The 22,329-nt window shown below is 41.2% G+C and overlaps 1 protein-coding gene across 2 annotated transcripts in view; it reads right to left on the minus strand.

The window, feature by feature from the left end:
* ralgps2 (Ral GEF with PH domain and SH3 binding motif 2) overlaps positions 1 to 22,329 on the minus strand; it is an 87,346-nt gene that overhangs the window by 40,208 nt on the left and 24,809 nt on the right. For both annotated transcript variants that reach the window (XM_061778279.1, XM_061778278.1), the window contains exons 2-9: positions 18,369 to 18,471; positions 17,021 to 17,153; positions 15,441 to 15,548; positions 13,952 to 14,002; positions 5,705 to 5,788; positions 1,006 to 1,095; positions 824 to 916; positions 259 to 385 (exon numbers count right to left, since the gene is read on the minus strand). In XM_061778279.1, coding sequence (XP_061634263.1) covers positions 259 to 385; positions 824 to 916; positions 1,006 to 1,095; positions 5,705 to 5,788; positions 13,952 to 14,002; positions 15,441 to 15,548; positions 17,021 to 17,080 — 613 coding nt within the window. In that variant the 5' untranslated portion in view covers positions 17,081 to 17,153; positions 18,369 to 18,471. The remainder of the gene's footprint in view (positions 1 to 258; positions 386 to 823; positions 917 to 1,005; positions 1,096 to 5,704; positions 5,789 to 13,951; positions 14,003 to 15,440; positions 15,549 to 17,020; positions 17,154 to 18,368; positions 18,472 to 22,329) is intronic.

Below are 22,329 nucleotides of genomic sequence, written 5' to 3' on the forward strand. Positions count from 1 at the left end.
GTATGAAGGAAAGGAAGTGTGTGACACCCACTGCCACTTGTCATTCATTTTGTCTTATTAAAAGTGTTTTGTAAAACCTTGAAGTGTCCTTTACCACTCAGGTTTAGCAATGTGTATGCAAAATAGCACAATGGCGTACAAGGCATGCAAAAACTGGTTTGCTACACACGGGTATGAGTGAGCATAGCATTATGTATTGATTTACACCTTTGTTTATGGGCTAAAGGTTACTGTAAGGCGTGTGCGTGTGTGTGTTACCTAGGTATGGTATACATGACACCATGCTCTGGCTGCTTATGTAGTCGCGCAAACGCTTGTAATTGTCCTCTTTGGACATCAGGAAGTCGAGACGGTCAAACATGGCCTTGTCCTTGCGACTCAGTAACTGGAAGGATGCAAAGATGGGATTGTTATAAGTCATTCTCACTTTTCCAAAAATGAATGATGTTGTTTGTAGGAAACCAAATGGTACAACTTGATGTGAACAGAATACTATTGATATATTCAAAGAGATAATGTTAGAAAAAAAAAAAGACAAATCCTCACATTTGGGAGTTTCCTTATTTGCATTAACACAGCTAAAATCATTTACAGTAAAACAAATAAACAAAAAAACGAGGTGGACACAAATGGCCACCAGAGCCAGAGGGTTGAGATGTACAAACAAGTCTAAAAGTGGAATTTCAACATAATCTTTTGACATTGTTTCCCCTCACTTAGTCACCCATGTGTGTTAGTTTTCCTTAGCCTTTTGTTTGTGTGTCACCAAATGCTAACTAAATAAACGGGGACTTGGTGTCAAAGTGGGGATGAACATACCCACCGCCCATGTTTTAGTTAGCCTGAAGATAGGAGCGCTCTGCAGGCCCGACACCACCGCCATGACGGCGTGGAGGTTGTTCATTTCGCACAATTTCTACGATAAAGACGAGACAGTCATGTTTTCAATGCAAACAATCGGCAGAACATAAGGTCAAGTTATGCAGAGGTGGGGGATGTGTCTACCTTGGCAGTTCGGATGTATAGACTCAGCACCTCGGCTCTGATCTTCAGCGTCTGCGCGTGGAGGATCTCCCGTACCACCCAGAAACTGGTCTGGATCAAACACACAGAAGTAGAAATGTAAGAAATACTAGCTGAGCAAAAGGAGACTCCATATAAACCCATGACAAAGTGTGTGACATTCTGCAGAGTCCTTATCAAGAGTTTTGGCTTGTTAGAAATCGTTCTCGAGGAGAGTGTGGTCTATCACGCTTAGCTCCTCTTCTGGTTTAGGAGACAATGAGCCTTGTGATGCTTTGCTGATACCAGCATGGCGAATAAAAAGAACTTCATTGACAGCTAGCAGATATCACAATCATTCATCTTTTTCAAAATCCAAAATAAGAATTTGCAATGTCTTTTTAGCACTCTGTATTATTCTCTATATCAGATTTACATAATTAAAAAGAATTAAACAGTTTTTGTCACACTTTCTCCATTGCACGTTATGGCGCTCCTTCTGGTGTGTTCGGCTTGGCCACCTCCGGGTAGTGTAAGGCAGACATACGGATATATTGTACTGGAGGCTCAGCTCCTCTCTCAATGGTGTTTCCCATTGTATCTTAGCATTAAGCTAGCGGAGGCTATGTAGTTGTTTTAAATACACAATATGCAGCTCTCTGTTTTAAGATTGATAGTAACCTTTAGCTGAGTGGCAATACACAGCTTGAAGCATATTTTTGAAGAATTGTTTACTATCTGCTGCTTGAAAAGTGGGTGGCTTCAAACAAAAGGTGAGTTGTTTAACACATCTGTAAATACCATGAAATAAAAGCTGGAATTCTGAATTTTTGTCTCAAATTCATCTTTTGATCTGAAACCCAAATATGTTCAGTATATGACAAAAACAAAGGAATTGACCTTGCAGTTCCCAATACCTTTGGAGAGGACTGTACGTCCAAACGCAGACAAAACGCCATCTAATTCAAATTCTGTACTCTTGCGCCTTCTCTCCTACAGTGTCGTATAACTCAACACAGCAGCACAGAGGTATGTTGAGTCCCGGTGCGCTGTGTGGGCTGTGCACACATTATGACCCCTCAGCTGTCTTTGCCTACTCTTTCCTGGAAAGATCCCTGTGGGTTGTTTTTCTTTCAAGGAAAAGGCAAGGAGCTGTGGAGTGACAAGTTTATCCAACGACTCCCTTCTCATTCTCTTTTCACTACCACCTTCCATCTATGCAGGTATGGTAGCAACAAAAAAATCTGCTTATTATTAACTTATTTTCCATTGAGTAATGTTGGGCAGCATAGTGGTAGTGGTTTCCACGTCTGCCTCACAGTTCTAAGGTTGAGGGTTTGAATCTCGCCTGCAGCATTCCTGTGTGAAGTTTACATGTTCTCCCTGTGCTTGTGTGGGTTTTGTGAAGGTACTCTAACTTCCTTTAACTTTTCAAAAACACAAAGGTTAGTGTCATTAAAGACTAAATTGGCCATAGGTGTGTGGATAGTTCTTGGTCTATATGCGCCCTGTCATTGTCTGGCAACCACTCCAGGGTGAACCCTGGCCAAAGTCCCCTGGGATAGGCTCCCGATCCCCAGCGACTCTAATGAGGTCAAGTGGTAGAAAATGGATGGATGGATTATGCACTTCCCCCCACTATAGCTCAGCTTGACCCCCTCTGTGTCGAGTATAGGTCTTGTAACCATGACTGCTAAGAGCAGAGTTACTCGCTGAGCCCCGAGTCTAAAAAAGAGACTATGAACCTTGCCAAAAAAGGCCCCCAAATTGTATTTTCACTAGTGAAGGCATCACTTCATCACCCTCCGTATTACAAGTCACTTAGCAAGTGGTCGACAAGGAACAATTAAGCATTCAGAAGGGCTCGCTTACAGACACATTTTGGGAAAGCCAGCTAACCAAAGATTTCCTTGGTTGAGTACTATTTAATACTTAATGGGTGGGCAAGATGTTTCAGAGAGACCCAAACATTTGCATACGGGGTCCTTGGTTTACAACGCTCACGACATAAGACAGAACATCGCCTTAACCCAACAACAGAGTTCCGTCTTATGTTTTCACCATCGTAAACCAAAGACCCTCTTGTCCTTGGCTTTGTAATTTCACACTTGGTGAAAATTATGGTTTTGCTTCAGAGAGCCAACTTTTTGTAAAGAAGCCATTATATATTCCCTTTAAGGGTGGGTGCATCCACACCTATGGGTTTGCAAACTCGGTCCAGTTCTGCTAACAAGAAACACCCGCCAGTGAACCAAAATCAGCCACAACAAACAACGTGAGACTCTTATTGGTCAAGAATGTGACAAAGCACCAACATCCAGCACAATTTATCCTGCTTTGGTGTCTTCTGTGTAGAATGCAAAGGTGGATCAGCTCAAGAGCTACGTGCAAAAAGGGAGCTATTGATTGCCACGTTCACAGCATGTGGAGTCACTGTAGACCAAACTGAACTGAAAAGCACATACACGTCGAGAGCAATCAAATAAACCAAGGCCAGCAGATTTGGACACAGGAGCAACCCATTTAATGGTCTGAAGGTGACTAAAGATTAATATTTGTAACGCCTTGGAACCAATGATGGAATATATAATGTGATTAAAGCTAGTTGAGTGTGTGTGACAGTCCGCTATCTCTGCATGTCCATTAATCTGTGGAACTCTGGCATTTACATCTGGTATTGCAGGATGTAAGTCATTACTGCATCAGCATTTGTGACAGAACTCATAAAGTCAGACTGCTGCGCATTCGTAAACACAGGCTGTAAATTATTATCTGTGCCTCTCGTTTAATTGTCTGGCTGGGCTCCACCCCTGGCGTACACCAGTGCCAACAAAGCCACGAGTGAAGGACGAGGATTATTGCTGCTCGACGGGAGTCCAGCAGCCCAATCCCATTATCCAACCAGCTAATTTCCTTGGCTGGGGTTTGAGCACCCGACATCTTGAATCACCGTTTGGGATCTGCCACGCAAAGACTGGTTTCCTTAGCAACTCATTCTTGCTGGATGGTCTCATCCGTTTACACTGTGCGCTGAAGGAGGGCTTAAAGGAGCCCAGTGGACAGGATTAAAAAGCATTTCTTTGTAACAATGCCCACAATTTTCTGGAAAGAAAAAAAATTATATATTCCAGATGCCTATCTATGCCAGGCATGGGCAAAGTATGACACTAAGGCCACATATTGCCCTCCCTTTAATTTAGCCCAACGTGCATTTAGATGAACACAAATCCTATTTCAGGCGGCAGTGACGGCTGGTTAGCGCATCTGCCTCACAGTTCTGAGGACCCAGGTTCAACTCTGGCCTTACCGGTTTACATGTTCTCCCCGTGCCCGCGTGGCTTTTCTCCAGGTACTCCAGTTTCCTCCCACATCCCCAAAATATGCATAATTGAAGACTCTAAATTGCCCGTAGGTGTGAATGTGAGTGCGAATGGTTGTCCGTTTCGACGTGCCCTGCGATTGGCTGGGATAGGCTCCAGCTCGCCTGCGACTAGTGAGGATAAGCGGTGCTGAAAATGGATGGATTGATGAATCCTATGTCATAAACCTAATAGCATAATTGTGTTTGTCATTTTTACCTTACCGTCACAATATTAATAAAAAATACCTATGTGCCTGCTAAAAAAAAAAATGCATGTTTTTCCCTTACGTCTGTGTAGAGTCGTCCAGGTCATAGTAATGTATAAACGTTGAAGTGAGGCAAGTAGGCTCTTCTTGTTGTACTTTTTCTTGTTTCCGAACACTTTCAAAAATGACTTCGGGAATTATCCTATTAGGACCACAGTGTGTTGCATTATTTCAGCAGGCTTTTCCCCCCTAAAATTTGTGAATTAAAATTATTTTTTTATTTATTTCAAAATGTTGCTAAAGACATTTCTTTTGAAAAAATACAATGAAAATTAGTAAAAAAAAAAAAAATTTTATATCCATATTTCAGTATTACATATGGTTATTTTTATCTTAACATTTTTAATAATATTAAAATACTTTACACACAACTTATTTTTTTTGCCCATCTAGCAAGTTTAAAAATTCAATCTTTTAATCGTAGCCGCAATATCAACAAAACAACAATTCTACGTATTACTCGAGTGTAATGATAGTGTTTACTGATTTATTTCATTAAGTAATTGGTTTATGTAAACATACTGTATTAAATAATTGGTGAACTATATAAAATTCTAAAATTAATTCCAATTGTTTTATTATAAAAATAAATGATTTTATATATGACATACACCATTTGTAGTGGTACACTCTCCTGACTTTGGTGCAGGCAGCGTGGATTCAGTTCCCACTTAGTGACTGTGTGAATGTGAGTACGAACGGTTGTCCGTGTCTATATGTGCCCTGCGACTGACTGGCGACCAATTCAGTGTGTAGACCACCTTTCGCCCGAAGTCAGCTGGGATAGGCTCCAGTGCCCTGCGAGCCTGAACAGGATAAGCAGTGTGGAGAATGGATGGATGGACATACACCATTTAGACTGACTTATAAGCAGGAGGGAGATGGCCTGGAAGGTTATTATGTGTGCGACAAGCAAAATTAAATACTCAAGAGTGATGATTTGCTACATGAAGGATAGAAAAGGAGGACAACGGTGGAAGGATGAGGTGTAAATCTGCCCAGTTGTCGATGCATTTGAATTTCCAATGATTTTTACCCTGGATGACTTGTGACCGCAGATGACGCAAATGCTCACCTGGTTGAACCTGCGAGTGAAGGCCACGACGTTAGGAGCCGAGCTGTGTTTTTCCTTCTTGTTCCAACCGCAGCTCGACAGCTCCTGAACACACACAATCAAGGGAATTGACATGCGGCGCCAGAGCACAGCCAGTTTTTTTTTTGTTTTTTTTAACCAAACGTCTGCTTGCAGGTCACCAAGAGGGAGGAAAGAGATGAATGGTTATAAAATTAAAAACTGTATTCAGTGATATATGAACTATCTAAAAGGTCCCATGTCATCATTTCCCCCTCCCATAATCTCTCACGTCCTTTTATCGCATTTGCAAGATAATTTGGTTTGGAAATGCCTAGAATGTCATTTTCCACGCTATTTTAGTTAGTCTTTTACACCTGGCAGTTTAAAAGGTCGGATTTCTCAGAAATATGCAACATGTAAATAAGATTAGATCTTTCTGGATCGCTCATCTTCCCCAATTTAAACATGAAAATAGCTCGGCTGACTGGTCCATATCACGGCGTCTACTAGCATCTATGGGCTTGGTGTGGCCAAGCGTTCATAGGGACGTCGCGTCCTTTAATGTCTTACTAATCATCTTGAAGCACAATTCACCAAGCGTTGGATTGTTTGCCCACTAATAAGGAATATGATCTAAAAGGGGACCTTAGTGAAAATTAAAAGGGAAATATTTTGAGGTTATATTCTTGATCCTTCCCATTCGTTTGAATTGAAACTGCTGCGACGATCATCGCTTACGACAATGCATGCAAGCTTCGCAATTTCATCCACCACAGTTATGTAAATCATTAGGACTATAGTTAAGTATTGTTGTAAAACAACATTTGTATGGCTGAGACTTGCTCGCTTAAAACCTGTAAATGCCGTGTTGTCATTCATCTGAATGGGTGGGTATCAACCATGAAGTGAGCAGGTACATTGAATATTAATTGACGAGACTACATCACAATGTGGGCGATTTTAAGTCCACCCATTTTGCAAGCCTTATGTTGTTTATTAACCTTTAGAATTCATTCGACTAACCACATAAATGTCAAACTTAATCCATGTCACAGACTCATTTTGGCTTCTGCATAAAACAGAAAGAATGGCTATTTTGATGGCATAGGACCTTTAAATTCCCTCGAGAAAACCTTCCATTATCCCACTTTTGAAAAGTATGTACTCTGCCACCAAGGTAACGACGTAAAGACCACCAGAGAGGCTCAGCTCTTCCTTCAGCTGCCGCCTGTCTGGCTGTCCAGAGGCCAAGGACACTGATGTAACATGGCTGGGGGAAAAAAATAAATGAATAAAAAAGTTTTCCTAATCCCTGGCAGCCCGCTCAACTTGAAGCAAAACATCATCAGCTGTATCAGGACTGCACACACTAACCCCTGTGTGACCGTCTGTATAGAAACTTCAGGTAACATAACCGGACATAGCTGGACAGCATTTGGACCTCTGCACTTGCAGTATCTCATGACAAATGGTGAAAGCAGACAACGGTGAGTTGAGACCTCAGTCCAAAATGGTGGTACAGCCCAGACAAGGATGTAGAGGCCCTTATGGGATCATCACCGGACTGCACGGAGCCAGGATGTGGCTGCGCCAGAAAGCAGGAGCCCGTCTCACTGAGGTGAAGCAACTGTTTATTTAGTACATTGTGCTTCCCCTATTTAGGTAGCGGCAATCATCCAAGTCTCCAGCATCCACGCCACTGCGTGACTATTCCTGAACAAAGGCACTGTATGGTCTTGACAGCTCATGACCACCAATCGGAAGCCCAGGGAGGTGACCAAAACCCTTTAAGACCGCAAAATCTCAGCAAATTACACTGGCCCCTCAATCCAGAGACAACTGGACCTATCAGGTGAGCCTAAAGAAGCCTGAAGTGCTGAGCAACATCGACTTCAGGCTTCGTTCGAGAAGCCTGAAGTGGACCTAACGTCCTCCATGCATTTTTTGTTCTTAAATCGTTGATTTGAACTGAGTTTAGACAGACTGTGTTACCTTTTCTACCTATTCACTGATTTGAAACCATATACTTGTCACATGATCAAAGTGTGGAGCAGGTTATACGGGTGTTTACATTATATACACAGAAGTCAGTACGTCAATCACATATTCGTAAATATTTTATTATATCTGTTCATGGGGCAACATTGACGAAACTACAACCCCAATTCCATGGAAGAACAGAATACAATGATTTGCAACCTATATTTAATTGAATACACAACAAAGACTAGAATTTTATGGCTACAACACGTTCCAAAAAAGCTGGGACAGGGTCATGTTTACCACTGTGTTACATCACCTTTTCTTTTAACAACATTCAATAAACGTTTGGGAACTGAGGACACTAATTGTTGAAGCTTTGTAGGTGGAATTCTTTCCCATTCTTGCTTGATGTACAGCTTCAGCTGTGCAACAGTCCGGGGTCTCCGTTGTCGTATTTTACGCTTCATAATGCGCCACAAATTTTCAATAGGAGACTGGTCTGGACTGCGGGCAGGCCAGTCTTGTACCCACACACTTTTACTACGAAGCCACGCTGTTGTAACACGTGCAGAATGTGGTTTGGCATCGTCTTGCTGAAATAAGCAGGGGTGTCCATGAAAAAGACGTTGCTTGGATGGCAGCATATGTTTCTCCAAAACCTGTATTTACCTTTCAGCATTAATGGTGCCTCCACAGATGTGTAAGTTACCCATGTCATTGGCACTAACACAGCCCCATACCATCACAGATGCTGGCTTTTGAACTTTGCATCCATAACAGTCCGGATGGTTCTTTTCCTCTTTGGCCCGGAGGAGACGACGTCCACAATTTCCAAAAACACGATGGCCACAGTTTTTACTCTGGCTCAAATTACAGTAAACCCCCGCAAATTTGCAAATCACCTACTTTTGCAATTTTCTGTAGAACATGAATACAATTATTCGCTGAAAAAAACCTATTTGAGGATCTCTGTGCTCTTTCTGTAAGATGTCATGTAAACGTACTGCAGAATAAGATAACCAGCTGCAGCACAACCACAGATGTGGATGACCTCATGAGGGATACCGCAGCGGTTCCCTTTCTCATTGTCTACATTCTAAACGGAAACCAGCAACGTCGGGTACTCTGGGAGAACTGAGAACGTGCAGCCTACCAGGACAAGAGCAGAGGTATGATGGAAAAAATGATTGAGCAAGCACGCTTGCGGTGCAAGACAAGAGATGGGAGAGGGATTCGCTCAAACCAAATGACACAAAGGAAAACAGCGATTATTGATGATGTGAACAACTTGCGGCGAGACCGAGGAGAATCTTTGACTGATTGTTGTACGCTGCCAAGTTTAGTGCCGCAGGTCAACAGACACACTTGTTCTCTCGTTTTGATAAAAAAAAACAACCTGGGGAGCGTAAAGAGAGAATTACGACAGGGATAAGGGGAGTCGTATAACTTCCAAAGTGTAGACTCTGGCTGGGATCTGCTCTATGTCCCAGCCAACATGACTACCTTTTCCTATGCACACCATTGGAGAGCAATGACTTTAACTGACGCTCTTTTGCTACTGGCCACTTGATTGATCATTTGTCAAGAGCAGTAAACTTACACAGCGTGTTATCACGCCAAGTCTGCAGAGCAACCTTTGACACAGTCTGTCGAGATCAGTGATTCCTAACCAGTGTGCCGTGAGAAATCATCCATTGTATCAGACTGATGATACAACCATAGTTCCCTTTACACTGCCTGTTTTTTCAAGGGGTTACTTCACTTGTCTGTATGAATGGCACATGGAATTTGTTTATTTACTGATGTTAAATTGAACGCTACAAATGTTTGTTTTCGTGTTTTGTTTCTAAAGACATTAACTATGTTTGAAGTGCTAAAAATGTGCAGACTGAGAACAATTTAGGACTGACTTGTTGATACATAGCAAACTGTTTTTTATCATTTCAGTTGTACGGATTTTAGGGCCTAGGATAAAACGGGGCCCAGGTACACACTTGGGCTTCTGGCATGAGTCGGTCCACTCTGTAAGTACCAAACCAAAACTTGAAATTTGTGGCTTATTTACATTTACAAGACTGCAAATTAATACCCACCACTTGCCAAGTCAACCATAGCCCCCACCAACCTTTTCACTTAAGACATGCCGTTTTGTACACTACATACTGTACGTCTAAATCAGTACAGCACTGAAAGTCATTAAGACTACAGGAGGCCATGCTCTAGAAACAGAACCTTGCCGTTACAAGCCTGACATTTTCATGGGATTTCCATAGTGTGGACGTGCGAGAAAGGCACACACTGACACACACCGGGATATAAAATGCAATCTGATAGCCATGTTTCCCAAGAACTTGAAAAAGTGAGACTTGGCAGACAGGGGACACACCACATAACTCACTTGGGTGATGTGGTCATGAGTGACTGAGAGGCAAACGCGCTCTGTCACTTAATATTTCATCGACTCCCAGCTTGAGATGATTAACTTTCAAACATCTGAAGGGGAAAGACATAGTCAAGACTGTCTGCAGTCAAGTCTCTGGGTATAGAAAAATGACAAATAGTTCCCAAAGGACTTTTCAATTCAAGAATAGCCGGTCACCAATTTCAATTCAAGGTGGCAATGAACTTAAAGGGGTGGCACTGAACTTAAAGGGTACATATGGAAATTGGATAATTCAATGGCTTTTATACAAATAGTTGGGTCTCTGGAATGCCTGCTCAGCCAACAAGATTGAAATGAAACAATGAATTAAATCTTTGATCCATCTCTGAAAATGTGTCTGTGAGAGCCATTCTGCATTCAAAACTGTGACATCACAATTCAGCTAATGTACATAATATAACCACCCCCACACCGCGTTTTTTCCCCATCCATCACACGATTGGCCATTTTTAAGTGACTGTAATACACTATCATGCAGAAACACTCACATACCCCACAAGCACGACGGCCCTGCTATCATGCCAAAGTGAAAAGGTAACAACAACATGTAACTTTTGCTATATGCACAAATTAGCATTAGCTTCTGATAACTGGCACATACTTGATTGCTCGAACTTGTTGACATGGTGGCGGGTGGGGGCTATTCGTGTTTGGTGATGCGTCATTGTGCCACATACACATGGTGTAGTGTATACTATGTACTATAATTCTTGTCTCCTATGGAACCAAACAAACTAGTTGAGACTGAATCCACAGCCCCTTTGTAACAGCCAAGACGCGCACTCCATTTTGCCTCAATTCAATAAAATCGACCAAATTAATCTGTCCATTTTCTATAGCGATTGCTATATGGTCATCAGAAAAGCAGGGTACACCCTGAAATGGTCACCACTCAATCACAGAACACATAGTGTATAGACAAACAAGCACTCACATTCACACCTATTGACAAATTAGAGTCTTTTAACGTATGTTGACTTTTGGCGGACTGGTTGCCAGCCAAACACAGGGCACATACAGACCAACAATTCTTCATCCTCACATTCACAGCCATGGACAAATTATATTTTTCAAATAAAATAAGTTGACCTCTGGCAAGAGAAGTGAGACACACCTTGGACTGGTTGCCGGTCAATCACACGGCACAACCGGCACAGAGAGACAAACAACCAGTCACACTCACACCTATGGACAATTTAGAGTCTCCATGTTGACTCCCACCCATTTCCCACTCTGCAAATTTTTTTCATTTCTTTCCCATCTATCGGTGTGGCCTGATAAGGGTTCGCAGGCCAGTGGTTGGAGACCACTGTAGCAGACCACCATGCTTCCGATTGAACAAAATTGACCGTAAAGCAATAAGGTCAAACATAGGTTAGCTTTCATTATTGACATTTTTTAATAAACTCGAATACTTTGAATTAATCCAGAGGAGGATGGGATACAGCTGTTGTTTTGACGATTGTCTAAGCGCATCAAATAAAATTGTCTGATCTGATATCATGTGGAGAGCAAATATGGACAGGTGGGAGCGCTGCAACACGTGAAATTTAATTGACAACATCAAAACAAAGACCCTCTCATCTCATCTCGGAAGAGATCCTTTCCCGGTTTCCCATTTTGCACCCCTTATGAGCTATTTTAAAATGAATAAACAAAATGAAAACAAATACAGCAAAGCAGTATCAAACAAGATGTAATACACATACAAATACTACAAAATAAGATTATACAACTGTCAATGCTGTTACTTTACAATAAATACACAACGTCACTAGGTGCCAGCATCACTCTGCAAAAAAACCTCCTGTTACCTCTCTTTATTATGAGAGTGAGTAGTTTTATTATATATTATAGTTTTATTATGAAGTGGTTAACTTCCTGTAACACTTGAATGACAGTTTAGAATGTTAAAATGGCTTGGAACAAACTAATTCACTTACATTATGTGGTATGTGGGAAAACTTTCCAGTACGAAGCTTAAGAGGTGCCAAGTGAAAAGAATATTACACAACCAGTTATTTAATCCTTTCTTACTTGGCCAGAGAACACAACTGAGATGGCAGGCGAGCTCACACAAACACACAGATGCACCTGCTTTTTGCATTATATGACCGTGAGGAGGACGAGGAAGTGGAAAATAAGACCTTCAATCAAGTGTTCTCCCCTCGCCCGCTACATGTAGCCTTTGTTTCTGTAAGAGGCCGGCTCTCACTTACAGGTGCCAACACAATAAGCGTGGGTTTATAAACCTCACTTGGCATGTCAATTTAAAGGAGACTTGTTCTGCCATTTTCTTTTTCTTTCCACATTTTAAAACTGTTCCAAGGTGTCTTGATAAAATGTCTCTAACGTCCTTTAAAAGGGTAAATAATTACCAATACCTAACGACCACTTGCCACACGTTCAAATCACAAGGGTTTTGGAGGGGTGGTTCTGCGCTTGTGCAAATGCCTAGGGCAGGTTTCGTTACCATGGTACCGGGGGGGGGGGGGGGGGGGGGGGGCAGCGATAAGGTGTTCCAACGAAGCGAGTGGGATACAAATGAGGCCGTTGGAGCATTTATTAGCAATCTGCCTTAAAGTCCATGTACCGATATTGCGGAAATCCCTATTAAAATATGACAGCTAGAGTGGATATGTGTTGCAAATATCTGTAATTCAGTTTTGCCTAGTCAAAAAGTTCATTTCAGATATCCATTTCAGATAGGCTTTGTCATTACAAATATTTACTAATTTAGTTGCAGATATCAGCTATGAATTACAGATAACTCCAGTTTGAGATATCCTTCCATCCATTTTCTGAGCCACTTCTCCTCACTAGGGTCGCCGAGGGCATGCTGGAGCCGATCCCAGCTATCATCGGGCAGGAGGTGGGGTACACCCTGAACTGGTTGCCAGCCAATCGCAGGGCACATACAAACAAACAACCATTCGCACTCACATTCACACCTACGGGCAATTTAGAGTCTTCAATTGATGCATGTTTTTGGGATGTGGGAGGAAACCGGAGTGCCCGGAGAAAACCCACGCAGGCACGGGGAGAACATGCAAACTCCACACAGGCGGGGCCGGGGATTGAACCCCGCTCCTCAGAACTGTGAGGCTGACGCTCTAACCAGTCGGCCACCTAGTCGTAATTTCACTTCATGATATCTTTAACCTCAACTCAAGATATCTAGATTTCTCTCTTAAGTATCTTAACTTTAAATTACATTTTACCGAGGCAAAATAACACTGTAGATATCTGTAACTGCAATTATAACTAGTCAGACAATGGTGGTGTAGCTATCTCAAACTGGAGTTAGAGATATCTATGAGTTGCAGATATCAGTAATTCACGAGCAGATATCTGCAACTGAATTATACATACCTGTAATAAAAAACCCAATACACATTAATGGCAAAAGTGACGCCATTTGCCCTAGGCGAAATGACATTGCAGATATCTGTAATTCTGTTCAGTTCGCTGTGAATAAATCCTCAAATTGCTTTATGACAAGCTGTTTAAGCATTCTTATATCTTTGATATCCATCTTAAGGTCTATGTACTAGTACGCTCTTTGTCCTCACTAGTAGGACAGCTACCTGTACATGTTACCAATGAGGCAAAACTGTCCACTAGTTGACAACCATGTGCTATTAGCACTATTAATTACTTTTTGAAATTCTACTAGTTACAATCGATTTAGCGCTTCACTAGTCTTTTCTAGGCTTGCCATGAAGCCTTGTAAGCATTTTTGTAACAGCACATTAATGGTTTATCGAATAAACACTATTTAAATAACTCTATTTACAAAATGATGCTCGTCTTTGTCTCACCTCAGGCTGAATGGCTTTGAACACAGGAGCATCCATGAGCGTAATCTGGCCCTGGAGGAGATAACAAATGTTAGCACACTTTAACAATAACGTCCATTGTTTTTCATACCATGAAGATCACGGCAAGAAGCTAGAGTGCCCTCTTGTGGTTGGAAATAAGTGACGGTTGAAAAACGCATGCTCTCACATTGCAGCACTGCTTAGCAAGGCCATTCACAGAAATCTGGATTTACACTGCAAATCCAATTGCCCAATTCCTATTTAATGCCACTCATCTGATTTTCATGCATATATCCAATATCGCTGTGTTTAAACTAAGGGAACAGATGAAACAACCCGTACACTCCACTTGTGTCAACACCTGGCATTGAAAAGAATACCGGTCATACATAATACAAACACTAAACCTTACAGAGTGTCTCATTAGCCTGGAGAGACTCTACACCCCCACTGATTAAAATGAATACCTTCCTAATTTGCTTATTTATCGATGAACACACTTCTAATCTAGCATATATATAGATGCACACATACACACACACACCATATTTAATGGTCTATGACAGTGGTTCTTGAACTTTCATACCAAGTACTGCCTCAAAAATACTTGGCGCTTCAAGTATCGTCATCATGACCAACATTAAAATGCAGTACTAGCAAAGGATGCCAAAGTGTTCGTCAAAAACAAGGCAGGTTTTACGTTTATGTAGTGCACTGCACTCCAGTAAAAAAAAAAAAAAAAAAAATTCAAACCGTTAAAATACAACTAAAATACTAAACTGCACTTAAATGTACTGTACTAGATTTAAAAAAATAATAATAATACAAAAAAAAAAGTTTAAGACAACAAACAAACTGTTCTAAAAGATTTTATGCAAATGTATGTTCTTACAAGTTAAATACAACTGAACTGTACTGTACTTACATGTACTGGATAAAAAAAAAACATTATTTGGTAATTCAACATGGACCACTAGATGGAGCCAGTGTGATACAGTGAAATACAATGGTCTTGTGTTTTTACTGCAGTTTAGATTTATTGTTGTTTTTTTCCCCCCATAGTTTATTTGAATTGTTTGCGCTAACTCGGGTGTGTATATGTCATTGATAGATGCATTTGGATGACTTCAGGGTGCCATTGATGGGAATACTGCAATCTGTGCTTTTATGCTGCATTCGCATTGGTAGATATTCAATATCCATCTGTTTTCTTTATCCAAATTTGGTCCACATATCCAACTAAGGTCATTTGGACCATTCTGCGTAATCCATCGTTAGTCTAGATGTGTTTAAAACCTCCATGGGAAGTTCACTTCGGTCCAAAGATCAGCCTTTGGTTTGATTTTAAAGTTTAATAAGTCCTCAAACTGACACCAGTAATCATTCCACCTTAGCTCAGCACATCACGATTGTGCTTATGCTTCAAAAATGCATACAGGTTAGTTGGACAAGGACAGCCAGAAACACACACACATATATACACACTTACAGCATATTCTTCCGGTGTGACCTTCAGCACGTCGAAGACAACCGCATCAAAGCTCTTCTTCAGCTCGGATGAACCCTTGTCACTGAGAGACTCTGAGCTGCTGCTCCTCTGGAAAAAAACAAACACACACACACACACACACTTTCATCATAAGGGCAGCAACTGAGATAAATGTGGACAAGGTGTTGAGGTGAAAATTGGGGCATGGAAGGCTTCAATGATGTGCAATATTGTGGAAGAATCTTTAAGAATCGTTTTGTTTGAACCCACCCACTTTTCAAGTGAGCAAACTTATTGGAACATGTGACTGATGGGTGTTTCTTGTTGCTTAGGGGGTTGCCTTTTGGATTGATTGCCTAAACATTAGATAGTGCTCGTTTTTGGCTTTGGTTTCGCCTGCGAAAACTAAATTTGCTGTGCAGCAAACATGAAGACTATAGAGCTGTCTATGAGAGAAAAGCAACCCATTTGGAAGCAGAGAGAAGAGGGAAAATCAATCAGAGCTATTGCACAAACATTGAGAATAAAATACAACAATTTGGAATGTCCTGACAAAGAAATAAACTACTGGTGTACTAAGCAACATCAAACAGGTCAGCCAAGGGCATCAATAGCAGTTGATGACAGAAACATTGTGAGAGCTGTGAAGACAAGACATCCAAAGACAAGAATCAGGGACATCACTGCCAAAGTCCACAGAGCAGGGGTAAAGGTATCACAAGCCACTGTTCGAAGAAGACTTCGAGAGAGGCCATACCACAAGATGCAAACCACTAATCAGCAAAAAAGCAAAAAACGGAAGACCAGATTGGATTTTGGAAAGAAGTACAGAGATGAGCCACAATAGTTTTGGAACAAAGTTTTCTGGACCGATGAGACCAAGATTAACCTCTACCGAAGTGATGGAAAGGCAAAAGTATTTCGAAAGAAAGGATCTGCTTATGATCCAAAATACACGAGCTCATCTGTGAAGCATGGTGGAGGTAATGTCATGGCATGGGCTTGCATGGCTGCTTCTGAAATGGGAACACTAGTCTTCATTGATGATGTAACTCATGATGGTAGCAGCAGAATGAATTCTGAAGTCTACAAAACCATTCTGTCTGGCAATTTCATAAAAGCTGGAAACCTGAAATTTTGTCTGATATTCATCTTTTGATCTGAAACCCAGATGTCATGAGTGGGTGGGACTATATTAATGTTTTAATAAAGTCCCACCACTGTTAAATGTATGATTGTCATGTTCATCACAAAGTAAAATTCGTGGGAACTTGCAGGCATGAAAATTCCATTTCGTTGTGGCTGTTCACAATTTTTAAATGTCAAGTACTTACAATAAAATGTGCTTCTATGTTTTTGACGTGCAATATATGAATTTCTTTTTGTAAGATCGTAATATCGTTAATCGTGATAATTCCTGGTCATGCTAATTGTGATATGAAATGTTCATCTGGTTTTTCCATCTCTACTTGTCACATAGACTGTTTTCCCCAAACAGATGGAATTTCAGAACCCTTCAAAAATGTCTTGGTAAAATGACAAATGACGTAGGGGTAGTTGTTCATGAGACGAGGCCTCACCTCAGAAACGGTGGCAGCAGTCGGGGCAAGGCATGATTGGCCATTGGGGAAGTCCATCATTCCCACAGCATACAGCTCTAGCGCAGGAGACTGTCATTCATCATGCTCCGCCGCAGCAAAAGCCTGCCCAGCCCTGACCAAAAAAATTAATAAAATCACAGCAACACATAGAATACCGAATACCTAAAGCAGATGAGGCTCTTCCTGTACAGCAGCACTACCATCTGGTGGCTAGCCACATTTCAACAGCAACAAACTTGAATTCACAAACCGGTTTAGTTGATTGGCATTGAGATGTGGTGAGAGTTGACAAAACTGAGATTAGGTCTTAGTGCGCTCAGTGGGTACCATATGGACACTTTCACAGTCGTGAGATGCGGTGCGAGTTGACAAACTGAGATTAGGTCTTAGTGCGATCAGTGCGTACCATATGGACACTTTCACAGTCGTTTAACTGACGCGGGTAAGGATAGAACAAGAGGGCGATTAGGAAAAGATCTGCACTAAACAGCTTATGGTACAACACACGTCCCAATAATGATGCCCTTGAAAAGCATACAGTGGAACAGCTCAGGTCAGACGAGAGAGAGTGATGCAGTGCCAACTCCAGCGACTCTTTAAAAAAAAAAAAATTGACGAGAGACAAATCTTACTTTTTTTGCAGACTTTTGAAGACTGAGACGGGTTGTAAAATTCTAGTAGTTTTTAAAGTTGGAGAGAAGTTTACATACCTTTGGCATAATTTGTGAAATATTTGGCTTTTTTAATAAAACACCACTGAAGACTGAAAAGTGGAAGATCATTATATTTTAATTGCTGTTTGTTTCATGATTATGCTATTCTGAAATGCCTTCTAGTTTGATTTGAATCCCATTAAAAATAAATCTGCTTTGCCTGATCACTCATGTTTTCTTTAAAGAATTGTACACATCTTACAAATTCTATGTAGCGCCTCAATGTAGCAGTTTCTCCATCTCAGCAAGTTGGCGCTTATGCATGGTTCAATTGCAGAGTGTGCAATTTGTTCGAGATTGTCCAGTCGTATTCGCCCGCCTTGCGGCAGGTCTAATAAAGACGAATTACAAAACCACGCACACTGTGCGACGCAACTGAATAGTTCAGTTGTGTTCGATTGCATTGCGTGGTGTGTGGCTTAAGAATTGTCCCACGACTTCACGATACTGACATTTGGTGTTTGCCCACATGAGGAGAATATGTTGGGGCAACTGGGCAGTTGAAATGCAAACACAATTTTATGCTGGCTGATCAGTCCACATGTACCGGTCACTTATAAACCCTACCGGCAAACCGCCACGCAAAGAACAGTTCCTCGGCTGAGTCGGCTCACCGGTTTTGTGTCAGATGAGCATGGTTCCGGAGGTAAGCCCAGCCTCTCACTGCGGGTCGCTGTCTTGCCCTGTCAAGTCGTATCCCGCTGACGCACGTTGAAACTTGAAAAGAAAGAAAAGGAAAGTGTCAATGTTGGCATGTGATTTATTCAATTTCAAAACCTACACCGCTCATAAAAAGTTAGGAGTATTGGGCTTTGGGGTGAAATTTCAGGATGAACCTAAAATGCATAACCTTTACGGGTTAACTTAATTTGACCTTCTCTAAACTTTTGAAAGCACTTGTCCTGCTAATCAATGTTTCAGTACTTTTTGCACAAGCTTGCTGTTCTCCAACAAACAGCTGAATCGTAAAATTAACAACAGGTCAAATTTCCAAGCATGTCCACTTCTACACCTTTTTCTGACTCAACTGTAACTCTCAGTATCTCTGTTGCATCTCGCTGATAACACTGTGACTCGCAACTGGCACAGCTCTATGTGGGCCTGACAGTGATTCACTTCCATGAGAAATTAAATGTTCAGGAAGACAAGAAAAAGGGTATGTGTAGTGTATCATAATTCATGATCTTTGGGTTATTTTGACAAAAGCACGTCACCAAAATGTTAATAAGAACAGATTTAAATTGTGAAGAAAAAGCATAGTGTGTCCTTTGACATGTTTCTTATTCATTCACAACATTATTTCCTCTCACAAAATCAGAATTAGAATGACATCCACAGCCAGGATTGTGTTTCAATTCATATTTCTATAAGTTTATTTAGGTGGGCAAATATTATGCATTAGATGAATGATCTCCAATTCACTGGGTCCTCAGAACTGTGAGGCAGATGTGCTAACCAGTCGGCTACCAGGCCGCCCTGTGGTGACTTGACTTAAAAATTTAATTCCTTCTGTGACTGAGCTCGTAACTCAATATACTCATATCTCAAATAATTGGATGCTTGGTGGCTGTTATGCGGTTTAAAAAATAAAAATAAAAACAATTAAGAAACAGGAGACGGTTCATAAATCCCAAAATATGTAAGTTGGGCACTTGTAAATCAAGGTAGCAATGATATACTTTTTTTGATATTTTTATTTGGTGGTGTGCTGGCTTGCTTTTCCCCTTAAGGAAACCTGTGTTATTACCCATTTGTTGTTATTCATACAAGAGACTATTATCTTAGTGTTCAACGAAACAGGTCCAGACTTCACACTGAGTATATTTGGGAGTAAATTAAGACGAGATCATCACTTTTTCAACATGTATATTTTTTTGTAGGCATTTGTCTTCGGTGGCTGTGAGATTTTTCTAATGTAAAATATGTGCCTAGACTAAAATAAAGGTGAGTAAAAACACTGCATTAGTCCAAACAATGTGAAGTAGGACATACTGGCCACTAGGTGTCTCAGCTCTCAAAGGAATCCAGCATGTTGGCCTGACATTGCTCTTTGAGGGGGGTGGGGGGCTTGGAGGGGTGAAGGACAAGCAGCTGCAGACAAATGCTGCATGCTGGCAGGCCTTTGGACATTAGTTGGGGGTTAAGATTCCCTCATCCCCTTCAGGTTGTTATCACAGAGGGAGTTGAGGGACTCAGGGTGGTAAAAAGCTTATGAGAAGAACAAACACGGGATTAAGATTTCTGCTCGACAAAGTAAACAAACCGCCGCTGACCCTGGCGCATTGACATTCTTTAAAATATGCATATTATGGAAAAATTACTTTTTAATTGCTTGTAGACAAATAGTTGGATCTATGCAGTGTCTGTCCACCCATCAAGTGTGAAATTAAACAATCATGTGAATCTTTTTTTCTGCTGCGTGAATCTGGAAATGTGTGCGAGCGAGCCATTGTGCACTTTTACTTAACAGTGGTGCTAATTTACATAAAAACTGCCACCTACACAGAATTTCTCCATCCATGACTTGAGAGTGTGACTTTTAAGCGACGGTCCCAAAACACTCACGCAGAAACACACAAGCCCCCCAGGCGAAACAACCCGTGCTACCATGTCATATCCATCCATTATCCGTACCGCTTATCCTCACTAGGGTCGTGGGCGTGCTGGAGCCTATCCCAGATAACACTGGGCGAGAGGCAAGGCACACCCTAAACTGGTCACCAGCCAATCGCAGGGCACATATACACAAACAACCATTCACACCTACGCGCAATTTAGAGTCTTCAATTAACCTACCATGCATGTTTTGGGGATGTGGAAGGAAACTGGAGTACCTGGAAAAAAATCCGCAGAATCCAAACTCCACACAGGCGAGGCCGGATTTGAACACGGGTCCTCAGAACTGTAAGGCAGATGTGCTAACCAGTCGCCCAACGTACCGCCCTTGTCATATCATCAAAATCGAAAGGTAAGCAGAGCATCAATGAGGTTTGATGTGGAAACCAAAAATTAGAACACAACAAAAAACCTTGTCATATCATCAAAATCGAAAGGTAAGCAGAGCATCAATGAGGTTTGACGTGGAAACCAAAAATTAGAACACAACAAAAAAATATATATATACAGTTGTACCTTGACTTGAGATAAAGAAGTTCTGTGACCAAGCTCCTAATTTAATTTATACATGCTGCAATATCAAATCAATTTTCCCTTTTGAAATGTCAATCAGTTACAGCCTGCCGCCCCTAAATTTTGTTATGCATTTTTAATAAAGAACCATACCACTGTATTTTTTTTAACATTTGGACTAACAAAGCAAAACATTGACCAAGCTCGTACTTCGAAAAAGAAGTTACCACTCTATACAGAAAATGTATAACAAATAATAAATATAATAAAGAATAGTTTGGTGGTGTGTCCATACACCTCATGCATAAAGGTACTAAATGCAAGAAATGTTGCCTTTAAGAGTTAATTTTTCTTTTTTTAACAGTCTTTATGGGGACCCCATCCCCCCCATAAATGTTAAAAGGAATTGTGGTCTAACACAGTGGTAAACATGCCCTTGTCCCAGATTTTTGGGAACGTTTTGCAAGCATTAAATCCAAAATGCGTGAATTTGCATAAAAACATCCATCCATCCATTATCTACACCGCTTATCCTCACTAGGGTGGTGGGTATGCTGGAGCCTATCCCAGCTAACTACGGGCAGATGCGGGGTATACTCTAAACTGGTTGCCAACCAATCGCAGGGCACTGCATAAAAACAAAGTTTATTAGTTTGAACATTAAATATCTTGTCATTGTAGTGTATTCAATTGAATATAGCTTGAAAAGGATTGGGAAATCATTGTATTGTTACTTTGACACAATGTCCCAATTTGATTGGAATTGGGGTGTGAAAAACCGATTGACCGACTGCCTGAGTGAGCCATGTCAACATCTAATGAGGCTTGTCTGCCACTTGTCAGCAACCATCCCGGACCACTTTGCGTCCGACACAACACCGCCCACACAGAGCAGACGCCACCGCCTCCTTTAGAGTCACCAACATTTCGAGTCAATCTCAACTGCCACACAAAGAGATTATTAAACTATCAGTGACAAACAGTCGAAGGCGTGCCAAGGCTATTTGGGTAGATTTTGAGCCAGGCTACTGGCTAGACACTTACACACATGCAGACTGGTTGTAAGTTGTTGTCTGACACACTCACCAGGCGTACGTGCGTATGTGACTACGCATTCCACGACAAAGTCTATGCATTCCTAATCGCCAGTCGCTTTAGAAGTCAATTCCTTTGTTTTTCTTGTATACTGAAGACATTTTGGTTTGAGACAAAAGTTCAGAATTCCAGCTTTTATTTCATGGTATTTACATCTCGATGTGTTAAACAACTCGGGACAGAGGATATTTTGTTTGAAGCCATCCACTTTTCAATTGAGCAAAAGTATTGGAACAGACATGGTTAAATTAACTTACATTGAATAACATTTAATATTTGGTGGCATAACCCTTACATGCAATAACTGCATCAAGTCTGCGACCCATTTACTTCACCAGACTTGCATTCCTC

This window comes from Phyllopteryx taeniolatus, chromosome 7 (genome assembly GCF_024500385.1).
Source record: "Phyllopteryx taeniolatus isolate TA_2022b chromosome 7, UOR_Ptae_1.2, whole genome shotgun sequence".
Taxonomy (NCBI): domain Eukaryota; kingdom Metazoa; phylum Chordata; class Actinopteri; order Syngnathiformes; family Syngnathidae; genus Phyllopteryx; species Phyllopteryx taeniolatus.